The following is a 13,657-nucleotide window of genomic DNA, read 5'->3' on the forward strand; positions in this document are numbered from 1 at the left end:
TGGTTTCACAATTTGAGCTCCGCTTTGGAAGAGCTCAAGTTCCGTTGAGCAAATGGGGAAAAAAGGAAATGTCTTTCTTAAATTGTTCCTCGTAGTAATGGTCAGCTGTACTGAGCTGCCTGGCAAGGTACGGTGACCACTAGGGGAAATTCTTGCAGTTAACAACCTTGCATTCTGTGCTTTGATTAGTGTCTAGATAATAAGATAGGTGCAAATGGGAAATATATTTGAAGGTGCTTCAGAAGTGCCCTTTTTATGCTGCTAAAATACCTATACTGACAAAATTCATGAAAATGCTGCTGCCAGAAAAGGGGAAAACCTTACTGCTCATTCATTCATGCCCTAGGAGTGAAAAGGAATGCATTTTGCAAAGGCACTTTTTTGTTCTATGTAGTTCTAATATAATTGTTGTAGCTAATGTAAAGCTGAACAAATAAGTGTTTAACTATAAGGTTGCAACAGAGTAAGCCTTGAAATTTTAGGCTGGAACTGCAAAACAGCTCTTGCTATTGAAAAGGAGAATTTTAGTCAAGACTTCTTTAGGAAAACCCTACACCTTCACTCTTTTCTTATTGCTGGGAGGGTAGGGGAAGGTTGGGCTTCCACAAGAAAAGAAGTCTGATGCTATAAATTTTCTTCTATAGGAGCAAAGTATTGGTGGGCATCTGAAGCTAGATAGATAATCTAGAACCTTATCTGTTGGAGGATTTGTGAATATTTGAATTTTTTAGCCATCTTACTTAAAGATAAGATTCTTTTACTGTTGAAAATTTTATTTCCTGTTCACTGATGGAGTTTAAGAAGCCAGAAGACCATATCTGAGGAGGTGTAGAAAGGCAGACGAAACTCTTACATGCTTATCCCTGAACTGTTTTGTGTGCTTTTCAGCTTACTATCTTTTATGGCTAGAGACCATCTTAGTTGCGTGTAGCGCACTCTGTGCTTCCAGCAGAAGCTGCAGTAGCACTATCCTGTGAAAGTAGCAGCCAAAGCATCGAGATACTTAGTTTTCCAGAACAACCCCCCCCTTTTTCTTTGTCAATATTTGTGACATATTGGTAAATAACTGCATTTAAAATGGCAAATTTAATTAAACTAGCCATCTGTTACCTTTTCATTTCTGTCTGTTGGAAAAAGGCAGTGAACTGAGGATTGGAGACTTAATGTTTTTGGTAAAACCCTCAAATTTGTGGAAGATAGGGAAATATGCTTATTGAACTAGAATGGCTGTCTTTAGCTCATCCAAAGCATTTTGATTTTTTTAAAATTTCAAATTATAGCTAAATTACATGTATTTGGAGTTGTAGTTATTCTGATTATATCTGTACAGTGTACAAGTATGGTTTTCCTTTTCTTGGACTAAACCAAGATATTATTTTAACAGATTGAAGAAAACACCAAAACCCAAATGAGGAAAAAAGTAAATATTCAAAGCACATGTTCCTACTCTGTATAGTGTTCCTACTTGTGTATCTCTATTCCAGCACTTTTACAATTCTGAATTGCGTAATTCTCTTTAACAGGGATTTGTTTTGACAGTCACGGTGGTACGGGAAGCCGTTGATGAATTTCGACGTTACAAGAGAGACAAGGAAATGAACTCACAGTTATATAGCAAGCTTACAGTACGAGGTTAGCAAAACCATTTGTATAAATCCTTAAAATAATTCATCTTATTCTTATATATACATTTACAGACTTTCAGTTCAAAGAAGTAAGTCTCAAGCTGCACTATTCAGAATGAAACTGATACTGAACTAGAAGTGCTTGATTTCCCTCAGATAAATATGATTGTTAATCTTGATCTGTTTAAGAAGTGTTGTAAATCTTTTCTTGTTTGTAAAGGAAAGGTGTATGTATATAATTGTATATATTTTTGAAGCATTCTGCTGTTTAGTACTATTGCTTCAAAGTGCAGTTCTCCTCTGAAATTGATACTGAACAGTAACTCAGCAACACTGTCAGCTGTGTATCAAGTGTATATAGGAAATAAGGGATCAGTAACTAAGAAATATGATCTAATTAAAATTTACTAGAGTCTTTCAAACTTAGTGGATATATTTGTGCTTAAGAAAAGGAAGATGTATTGTGAGTCAGCTTCAGTATATCGATTTCAGTTTCTGCGTATAATTTGAAATCTATATGATCATGCAGTACAAACAGCCAGTTTTCTTTCCAGACATTAATAAAAGGAGAAATCACACTTACGACTTTTTTTGGACTTGAAACCTTTAATAGTTTTTCACAAAGACTTTTCAGGAAATGAAGCACTTCAGCTGCTAAGTGACAATTAAATTTGGTAGGATATTGTAAATTTTAAACATGGGTGTAACAGAAAAAACTATGCACTCCTCTCCACTTTTATATTGCTTAGCACATTTTAGTGTTTAGATTCAGAATAGAGTACCACAGAGAAAGGTGCCAAAAAATAATGAATAACCTATTATCAAGTCAAACTGTAATGAGTAACCTTACAAAACAACATGATCTTGCATATTACCCTTGAAAGTTATTTTGCTGCAATATCCTGGGAAGTCTCTGTTAAGGATTTTCCTTGGCATAAAAGTTCTAGAAAGTGGGAAGTTGTTAAGGAACGTGAGGTTGCGTCTCAAGCGGTCAAGAGTATGTGGCATACATTGTGTCAAGTGTAAATTCTGTTCACTAATTCCTGACGTACATTTCACTGCGCTTTTTAGTATATTTTCGTGAATATCTTCTGAGAGTCAGGGGGAATAGTAGCCTCACCGGATCTGGGAGTCTTCATTAGAAACTAAACTCTTGGAGTAGCTCTGGATAATATTCTCTCCAGAAAAAAAATGGATGAAAAGTTTGTAATGTAGCACAAGTATGTTCTGTCTGAAATCTTACCCCATTTTTTTTAAAGTAATTGCAAGGTAAGTAAACAGGCAACAGTCTCATTAGTGATGATGTAACCTAGCAGCTGAGAGGAGTTTATACTGCTTCCTCACTGTATGGAGACTTGCATTTTTTCTGGAGTTTGCATAGAGAAGGGAACAAATGTTGGAAATATTTGCCTGTCATTCTTCCCTTCCTTGTCAGTCTGAAATAGCTTCATCAACATTTAGACATACCATTGTGGAACTTGGCGAATGGGCTAGCTGTCATTTGTTCAACACAAGTGGTTGCATTGCTGGCCTCCTGATCTTTACAGTCTTTAATGCAATCTGTAAAGAAATGGACTCTTAACAGCTTTTCTTGCAAAGTTGTAGCTTAACCTACTATTTGTTTATTTGTTTTTTAGATCTGTTACAGTAGGCCACCGAACACTCACCTTTCAAACAGATAGAACAATCCTACCCTATTCAGCAATAGTGTTAGTAATTTGAAATTCTTAGTTCTGGAAGCACATGTGTAGTTTATAGTTACCAGTGTGACGTAAATGTCAAGACTGACATTTGCTGTTCTAAGAGCTAAGTTTGCTGCTTTTTGTGCTTCTTTTTTTCACTTGTTTAGAGTTAATCTTGGAGTTTCTGGTAAATTGCTAGGCATTTAAGCAGCATTTAAGTAGAAGTTTTGGAATCCTGATTTCTTCGTTCCCAGCTCATGCAATATTTCATGCAGGTATGTGTATTTGAGAAACTTCTCATTTTGCAGCTTCTCCTAGAAATACAGAAGTTGTCAAATTAAAATCAGATTTGGTCACCTTGACACAGCTGTTTTCTAGATATGGAATAGAGATTTAAAAATACTATACAGTAGTATATAGGTAAAACCCAAAAGTTACATCAGGAACTGACAGGTAGAGAGCAGTGACTTGTTCAAAAGCAGTTTTAAAAATGCCCTTTTTAAAAAAGGATATCAGCTTTTACCCACAACGTGTATGTCTATTTTGTCTTTCAGGTTTTGCTGTCAGTGCCATCATGATTTCATGCTTGGTTTTTGTTCTGTGTGTTTTTTGGTGTGTTTTTGTTTGGGTTTTTTTGTTTTTTTTAAGACCATGATACTCTACAGAAGTAAAGATTCTGCTTACAGTGCACCCTGAATTGCATGTAGACAGTGGTGTGATCAATGAGCTAACAATGTTTTGAGTTATGGCCAGTTTTAAGAATGAAAACATTACCGCAGTGCCCACTCAAAATTAAGCTGTACTAAAAATTGCCACAAACACATGTATAAAATAATGAATAGATGATGAATTGCACCTTTTTCATAATATAGGGTTCTTTTCATAGCAAAGCATTCTGAAACTGAACAGTATCACTTTGAGGCAAAAAATGGGACTTCCTGCTATGATAAAATTAGACCAAGATTTTTACAGGTTTTGAGAAGGATTTAGGTATTTATCTGTGCAAATTAATAAAGTCAAGTACTACACTTCTGCAAATGATTTTTTATAAATAACTTTCAATAGAATTACCTGATTCTTAATATTGGCAGTACTCTTCAATTGCAAAAATTCAGTTAGGCTTACTGTACCAACCTACAGGCTAATGGTTTGGAGAAAGAAGGCTTTGTTACTTGTGAATGAACAAACTTGATACTGATTTAATTAAAAGCCTGAAAATCGATGCCACTCTTAAGAGTCACTTTTCAGAATGGAACTGCACTTTATACTGCTCTAGCATCTTTTTTTTCTTTTTTTTTTCTTTTTCCCCAGTGATTTTGACTTGTGTAGGTTTTACAGTCTTTTCTTTGAAATGGGTATTTTTTCCATCGCAAAGATGGAGAAACTGACAGAGAGAGGTTAAGCAGGTTGCCTTTGCTCAAATTAGACAGTAGGAAAACTGAAGGTTAGCAAGGTTCAGTGTTATCCTTGATTTAATTGTACCATTTTTGGAAGATAAACATGAGAATTTAATCACTTTTAGTTAGTTATTTTGCGGAAGTGTTTGTTTACTATAGGGAAACAAACATTTGTAGCAAGAGAAGCTACTGGGATTTGAATTGTGATTAATTACTTGTATAAAAATAGTGTGGGTAGGCTGATTTGTAAGTTAAAATTCTTTTATACAGCATTGCAATAGATTAAAATCAGGAATTCTCTGACTAGCTAGCAGTGTTGACTTTCTGGGGAGTCATTATTATTAGCCTCAGGAACCCCTAAACAGGTAAAACGTGAATGTTGTCTTCTGACATGTATGTTGCTAGTGTAAGAACTACCAGCTTTTTGAAGATGGTGGATTCACATTAATGACTCTTGAAGACTTGGAATTTCTTTTTAGTAATTTATGACCTTGAATAACTACTTGCTCTAATCAGTAGGTCTTAGTTTTTTTAATAATAATGAGCTGTTCCGAGGAGGAAATCAAGGGAGAATGGGGCATCGGATTTAAGTGTTACTTCGTTGTACTCACGCATCCATGGCCAGTTTAATGCCTAGATAGGAATTCTGATCCAAGAGATACCCAATGTTACGCAGTTTTCTCTTTGACATGTACCATGGCAAAGCTCAGTCATCCCTTGGTGAATTTCCTATGTGTAACTTTGCACTTGTCAAGAAAGTGAACCTGCTACGTGTTAAGTTTGAATGGTTTCTACTTTTTCAGCCCTTTGTGGCAAATGAGGAAACATGCAAATCAGTAAATGTATTGAATTTTTTTCTGAACAAGTTAATTAAATGTACCCATCTCCATGCCTTTCATGTGAATCTTTTCCTATGTATACTTTCCTATGTTATGGTATTGAATCTCTTCAGTTGTTCAGTGTATGATGCATTCTGCTGTCTTAATCTTTTTATTGAGATGTTTGTTGCAAAATCTGCTTTCCTTTTTTCATATCAAATGGGATGGAGGACGAGTATCTGCCTGTAGAATTGAAATTATCTTGCTATTGACGATCCTGTCAATTTAATTGCCTTTTTCTGCTTCAGAGCAGCTCACCTGCATATCCTTTTGTAAAGCAGAAGCTGCAATGGAAAAAATTTTAGACCTGTGCATGCAGGTTTGGGAGGACTTCTGTTTTTCTTTCCTAAAGGACGATTATACTTTTGTTGCAGCTTGTCTCGTGCACTTCGATATGACTAGTTAAGTGTCAATGAAAAAATGCTGCTATTCTGCAGAAGAATCACCTCAAGTTCGTAAACTGGCTATTATCTCTTTCATTAAGCTGCCAAAAGCCAATTGGATAATAAAATCGTAAAGCAATTTTAACTGTTTTTCCCTTTCCATTCTTCAAATTGGCAGTCCTGCCCTGGATCTTTCTTAGTTAGGTTTGCCCATGCAGTATTAATGAAGTTTTGAAGAAAAAAGATCAAGAAGAAAGTAAGTATGATAGTCACAACTGTGAGTTGCAGAAGCAGCATGCATCTGTCACTTCATCCTAGGATGTTTGACATGATTTGCGGAAGTGTTGCAGAACTCGCTCTCACCTGCCAAGCAAAAGAAAAAAAATGAGTGGCAGGGGAGAGGAGATTAACAAAATAATTCCATCCAGGCTTCCAATTCCATCCAGACTTAGGTCGTTGCTGTATCCTTAAAGGGTGTTTAAGAATACAGTGAAGTTGAAAATGTATGCCAAAACTGAGCGAAATTGAGAAAATACCAATAACTGTTACGCATAAGAGAACAAAGTGTGAAAGCTAGTGTATTTCCTTTACAATTGGAGAATTGAGAGGTCTGTTTTAGAGAGCTACAGTGATTTGAATTTTTTTTTTTTACTTTTGAACTTCTGTTTATGCAGTGGGAGCTGCTCTGTTCCTAAAATGACACATCACTGAATTTATATCTCAGTTGACCTTTTTTTAAATAGCAAAATGGTCTCTGTCAAGCGGCAGTCAGTTTTCAATCACTTATACCTATGTTATCTGCAACTTTAAAGTAAGATGTTTGTTAGAATGTCTTGATTATTGTAATATTATTCTTTCGCAGTTATTTGAAATCTGTATTGAAACTTCTTCTAACATTAGAATTTCAGCTCTTCAAGAGCAGGTCATCCTGATTTTTAAAAAGCAACTGCATTAAAAAACAACAACGTTCTTTCTGAATCTACAGGCACAACATTAGGTCTTTATTGCTTGTAGTATTTCAGACCTACTGACAACTTCATTCCTGGTATTTAGACTATTTGGAACAGATAAGTTTTTTAAAGAACTGTATCAATTTAATCTATCTGATTAGGGAAGCAGTAGGCAACTGCAGAAACAGAACTTGAAATTTTAACGTAAGAACGAATTTCAAAAAGAGGCTGGAAGAGAGGAAATGTCAAGGGGAGTGTTTTCTTCCACATTTTTGCAGCTTCCAGGAGACTGGATAAGAAAGAATGAAGGCTTTCCATTTCATGCAAGAGGAGAAAGTACACAGAGGAGAGGAGTTAGGAAGCTTCTCTCTAAGAGTTTTCAATTGGTGATTAAAGGCTAACCTCAGTTCACTATGTAAGATGGAGTTTGAAAGAAGGACCTAAGGACAGGGCTTGCACTCAAAGGTCAGCATCCTCACCTTAGACTCACTGTAGGCGTAAGCGTTCTCCCAGCTCCTCTTGTATTATGTATACTCTAATCATGCTGACAATTGGAGCTAACAGATGCCAGATAAAATTTTCTTATGGTCTGTACTTGACTCCTTTCACTCAAGAGTTTTACATTTATGGGATAGAGACAGGCTGTGTTACCAACTCCAGAAGCAGTACTTCAGACAGTGCTCAAGGTACCATGGGTAACATGTAATAGCAAACTAAAAAGAATTTGAAAATGCGACTCAGAAGTTACTGTTCTTTCAGGAGTGTGCTGCACTCAGGTAGTAGAGACAATAAAAAGAAACAAAGTAATTTCTGATATAGTATACGCTCACATTTTGTTTACTTCATTTCTTAAATTTTTATGCGAAATACTTGTTAGCACGTATAAGATATTTATTAGTTTTTAAAATCATTGCAATTCATTTCAAAAGGCTTTATCTTGGGAGTATAATGAATTACTACAGACACATTTCAGTGTTCCAGTTCTGCATAATTCTATATGTTGCTTTAGGCGAAAGCCTTGCGCCTTGGTGGACTATAAAGTCTGGATGCGCAGCCACTTCTGACAGCTTTGGACTTTTTATTGGTAATTACACAGATGGTGAAGAGTGTTTTGCTACGGAGATGTTTTTAGGGAAAAAATAGTTCGCAAAAATAATTTGTGCAGTGAATAACATTCAGTGTCTTTTTTTCTCTATATGCATCTTCACTAAGTTGTAGTATTGCATTATTTTAATGTTCTCTGAAATGGTGTCTAATGATTCTCATTTTTGTTAGTCTGAAGGAAAGTGTTATTTGTTGACTTTTCAAAACGTAAGCCACTTCTTGAATTACTGCCACATTTTACCATTATGTTTTTAATGGAATATGTCCTGCCATTCAGATTCATTGTAGAATTAAGCACCTTGTATGTCACAGACCACTTCCTTACGTGTGGGGATATACAGGATGCTCTAACAAGATATGTTAGTGTGTAATAAAGACAGTACTCTGTAGCACTATACGCAACCACCTAGAAAACAGTCTGATAAGGAAACTTTTCAATTCAGATGTGAAATTCCTTGGATTGCTAGTCTGAGTACAAGCAAAGGTGCAGTGTGGGTTCCTGTTGGTGTACTTGGCAATGGGGGTCTTTGCTTTTTGTCTGCCCTACATCGTGTTGCAAACGAGTGTTCTACCTTCTCTTGTCTCTGGGACTTAGCGTCTTTTGATCTGAACTGTAGATGCTGTTAGAAAATTACTGTGGAAGATTAAATTGTTTAAGCTGATAAAATTGCTAGTAATTGGATTTGATTAGTATCTCTGAATGGTTTTGGTCATATATGACTGCATAGGTGGTGTAGATCTGAGACTTAATGTAGCTGGTACTAGGATTTTTGTGTCTGTTACTACTGTAATCAGTTGCTTTGCTTTATCACACTGATAAATGGATAAAAATTGTTAGCAGAGAAATTGAAAACAAAATAGGAAATGCTATCCTTCTGGTAAAGCTAACAGACCTAGAAAGCAAAGTTAACATTATAATGTTTTTCTGGTATATACTATTAACTTCTAGTCAAAACATAAGAATTTATAAAGAGAATACACAGACTTATGCAGTTAAGCAGACTAAATATGTTGATTTGGTATCAGAGTGTTCTTTTAGTGGTTGAGTTTTAGTATTAGTTACTTTAGATTAATAAAAAAAATGTTAAAATTGTTGAGAGATTGTCACTAACAATCTCCATAGGTACCTTGAAACTCCTGTGGAGAACTGCTGATGTTTCTTGCTGTAGCTTTTTATGCCTTGGTCTTTTACTCCCTTCACTCACAAATGTGTTATGGCAGAGTTAGGAGTCAGATCGAAGATATATTTTGTTTTATATTTGCAGGAATGTGTTTTTGGCAACTGAAAAATTGAATTGCTGAAAAAGAACATTCTCAATAACAAAGACTGGCTTTCAGAAATAACTTCGCAGACAGGCCAAACAAAAGCTCAGATTTTTCCTCCGACATTGCACGTTTTACAAGTGCTAATGTCATAGAAAATATATTTAAAATTAGCTATAGGCATACATTATTGACTGAATTAAATATAAAAGAGCTGTTACTTTTGTATGAAATGCAACTTTAAAGAGCAAGTACTGAAAACTTACTCATAACGTGAATCTTACTACCTTTGACTAAATGCACATGTTAAGTACAAGGAATTTTTTAAGGTTAACTACCTGATCTCTCTTCATTGAGAGTTATGATGAGGAGGTCTCATGGAGATTCGGAACCTAGCTTAGTTTTTATTTTCTAACAACTTACAACTTTATAACTTTGAGAGATGATGGAATGTGCATTGAAAAATCTACTATTCATAATACTTTTGATTAAATTCCAAACTGATTGACGCTTATCCTGTGATTTTGTGGTCTTCTGTTCTAATTTATTCGGTCTGATTTTTATTTAGAACTCTAGCACCTTACCTGACATGCTTGTCGCCTGATACCTGCTGATTTATCAACTGTTATATCTTGGAAGAGGATATCCATATGTCATGACCTGTTTGTTTACAAGTTTTTTGTTTGTTTTTTTGGTTGTTTTTAACTTGGGGAATAAAATTTTTCTGGAATTGTTGCAAGGACCTGGGACTAGAACTCCTAAATTCTAATGAGGTCAACAGTGACATTTTGGGCAGTAGCTTAACCTCTCTGTCTCAGTTTTTCAGTCCATTAAGTAAGAATGTTAAAACTCAAGTCTTGCAAATATTAATACTGTACAGAACATACAGAAATTAAATTGGTACATGTGCTGTATATATTTTTGAATGAGTTGTTCACAGCAGTTACTGAATGGGCAGCTGTAAAGAATGAATGGGCAGCTGTAAAGAATGAAAACCCCTCTATTTCAGCTTTTGATATTTTACTTTTCTAAAACGAAATCTTCCGGCATTTCTCCTAACTTGAGGGACTTACCTGTTTTCCACTATAATTGCCAACAAGTGTCAGACAGTGGCAATTACATCAGTAACTTTTGTGGCCACGCAAAGCTACCTGTTAGTAACTGTGCTGTGACTCGTGCGTGAGAATGTTCCATGACTGTAAGCCTAACAACTCTTGACTTGTCCGAAATAGAAGTGCTGTCTAGCAGGATATGTGAAAGATTCCTTTTTCCAGTTTCACAACTCTGTTCCTAATACTACAGATCAGACTTGAGAATCTTCTGTATATATTTTTTCCTGTAATACTTCTACAATAGCTAACTGGTTGCAAAGCTAGACTTTTTTAACCAGTGAATTATTTATTTAAACAAATGAAATTATTTATTAATGTGTTTGTCAGAGATCTACTTTGTGTAAATTGTAACATTTTCACCAAACAATAATGTCTTTAGTTATAACTTGCATTCTGGGATTTATATTATTGTGACTCTTTATTAATGACTGCCTAAGTTGATCACATTTCTTCTTTTTTTTTAAGGTAAAGTGCAAGTTAAGAGTTCAGACATACAAGTTGGAGACCTCATCATAGTGGAAAAGGTTGATACTTTTTAAATATATTTTAGAGACTAAAGATTATTGACATGCTAATTATCTTCTGAAGAAAAGTATATCGAGGTACTTATCTGTGAAGTACTAACTAGTTGGTATTTTAGTTCAAATCTTATGAGAATCTTGAAGGAAGTCTGGTTTTGGATTAATTATAAGCTTAATTGAATGTAAGCATTTATGTTTTGTGAATTGGTATGTGCTTGAATTTATTTAGTGAAGGGAATACAATTACTGAATTAAATTCTCTGGCTTGTGCTGTGGTGAATGTTCTAAGCTGTCTGATTACTAATACGTTCCTTCTGATCGAATCAGTGTGTTTTCTATGTCTGAAGCCTTCAAAGATAAGTTTTATTTACATATAAAAATAGTTATATAATTATAATATGTATGTAATATTATACATAATTAAATAATATAGAAGTTTATATATTTTTTAAAAAGGAGAAAAGCTTTCCAGTTGGATTGCAAATGGTGAGTGAGAGCTGTGAACTTTTTTCCCCTTGATGTTAGTATTATAATAAAGACAGTGTTGCTTATTTCAGTTGGCTTTCTCAGGTACTAAGAAAGTATTGTGACCTCGAAAATCAACTTCATTGTCTTGTCAGAGTAAACTGGTTTTACTTAAGTTCGTTCTGGAAAGGTGACTCACTTTCTGGGTGCCAGCAAGTGATTCCCATCATGCTTTATATTAGCGATGGAGAGCTAATCCATGGAGATGCTGGAAGGAGGCACCTCAAGTTTGTATCTACAACTTCGTTTCAAGTGTTGTATGGCAAGTTGCAGCTCAGCAGAATAATCCTTAGTAGAACCCAGTCAGTGACTAGTCTTTTCTAAACTTCTTGGTGGTTTTACTCCGATTGAGTGGAGTAAATTACTTCTGATAAAAGAAAATCCTTCAGCAAATATGCCCTCCTGATACATTTTGTGCTTTCTTACTTCTTAACACCTCTCCTTTTACTTGGAGAACTTGGAGAATTCATAAATTGTTAGTGGATAGAGATTGTTTCCTTTTTTCAGACATATATAAGAAACCCCCCTTCTGTTTGTTTTGGAAACCAGAATTCTGTTTCCTTCCTTTCTGTTTTGTCTATAGTCCTAAGAAAGAACAATACACCCAAGTTTCATTTCATTTGCTGCTCTCAGCTTAAAATACATCTATTTTCATGTAGTTCGTACTATTTCTTGCCTTTTTTTTCTTTCTTTCTTTTGTCTGCTGATATCTTTTAGGGCCTGACTGAGCAGCATATACTTGCATAGACAAGATTAGCGCCAATGTCTGGCTCTTACGTCTGTTCTGACTTACACCTTGCCGTCTTAGCGTGCATGTGGAGTCAGCTTGCAGCTGCTCACTTGCGCCTATTCCAGATCTCGTAGGAGACTGAGAATGAGATATTTGCTTTGCTTTTGATTAGGAAACTTTTTAGGGCCTTCTTAATCTCTAAACCTGGAATTAATTATTATGGAGTGTAGGGAAGACTCTAGTGGCTAATTGGTAATCTGCCTTCCCTGAAATTTACTGAGATCTATCAGTCTGTTAAATTATGCTGGAATTTGGAAAACGGGAATTACTTTGGGGATCAATCTGTCTTGTATGAGGTAGGTCATTAGCATCTATTTCAGCATTATTTGCAGCAGCTTACAGATCATATGTTCTGAGTACCTGAGGCTTTTAATGGAAAAAAAGTAGTGTTTAAGGATTTAGGGAAATAATGAGTAGTGGTCTTTTTGATCAAGACTTTACTTGGGTATCTCAGTAAGATGCATGTAATTGTTTGAATGTTGTATTTCAGCTTCAAACTCCCTCCTGCTCCAGCAGAGCTTTTTTACCTTTTGGCCTAGCTGGGGGTTGTCTTCAGACTAATGAAATTAAATGTTTTCTGGTTCTATTGAGAAGTGTATTTTGTTGGAGCAAGCAGTTTTCAATTTCAGAGTATGATTCTTAAGCCAAAGAACCAGTCGGGAGTGAAATGTTCAATTGCTCACTCTAATGGCAAAGGAACAAGTTAACATTGTATTTGACTGGAAGATGCATCAACAGCACTTCTGCAGTGAAATTAATGACTCATTTGAGCTGAAGATCCATATGTTAACTAGTGACTGCATCACAAATACTAACAACTCAAGTGAAAGGCTCTTCTAGATTTAAACCTCGAGTATCCTCTGATTATTGTCTTTTTTTTTAAAATAGGTCTGATTAATTTCAAAGTAGCTCTAAGTAACTGCAGTGTGCTTAAAATAGTTTAGTTCAGAGTAATATATCTGTTGTTTCAGCTGAAAACTTTGTAATGTACTAATGCTAGGGCAGGAAGAGGCCTGAAAAGAAGAAAATATTGCCTGCTTTTAAAAGCTGAAAGACACTCGTATATGTTTGTTCAAAAATGGTCACCTGCCTCGAACAGACATGCTACATCCTACGTGTTCTGCTTGGCTTGTGTTAAGATACGTTTTTTTAAGATACAGGTGTGCATAGTGTTCCTAAATAAGACAATTGCAAGGGATGAGTTCAGATGTTGTTATTTAGACACTGTATTTTACTCACAGTTTGGAATATAATTTGGAGATGAAAAGAAGGCATAAAACTTGATAACACATTTAGTTATAATTAATAATAACATACTTAATATAATTTAATAGTAACACATAATAGTGTTTTAAAACATGGAACAGTAATGCTTTATCTTAAAAATTTGAGAGCTTTTCTTGGAGTTGTAAAGGGATACAATTGTT

At 35.2% G+C, this 13,657-nt stretch overlaps 1 protein-coding gene across 9 annotated transcripts in view; it reads left to right on the top strand.

The window, feature by feature from the left end:
* Nucleotides 1-13,657, top strand: part of ATP9B (ATPase phospholipid transporting 9B (putative)) — a 174,748-nt gene that overhangs the window by 32,470 nt on the left and 128,621 nt on the right. For 8 of the 9 annotated variants that reach the window (XR_008465058.1, XR_008465059.1, XM_054192857.1 and 5 more), the window contains 2 exons: nt 1,524-1,632; nt 10,860-10,918. Coding sequence is in view for 7 of the 9 variants with exons in the window: in XM_054192857.1 (XP_054048832.1) it covers nt 1,524-1,632; nt 10,860-10,918 (168 nt within the window). In the remaining 2 variants the exon portion in view is untranslated. The remainder of the gene's footprint in view (nt 1-1,523; nt 1,633-10,859; nt 10,919-13,657) is intronic. The other variant, XM_054192859.1, reaches the window with a different exon arrangement.

Source organism: Rissa tridactyla, chromosome 2 (assembly GCF_028500815.1).
Source record: "Rissa tridactyla isolate bRisTri1 chromosome 2, bRisTri1.patW.cur.20221130, whole genome shotgun sequence".
Classification (NCBI taxonomy): Eukaryota; Metazoa; Chordata; class Aves; order Charadriiformes; family Laridae; genus Rissa; species Rissa tridactyla.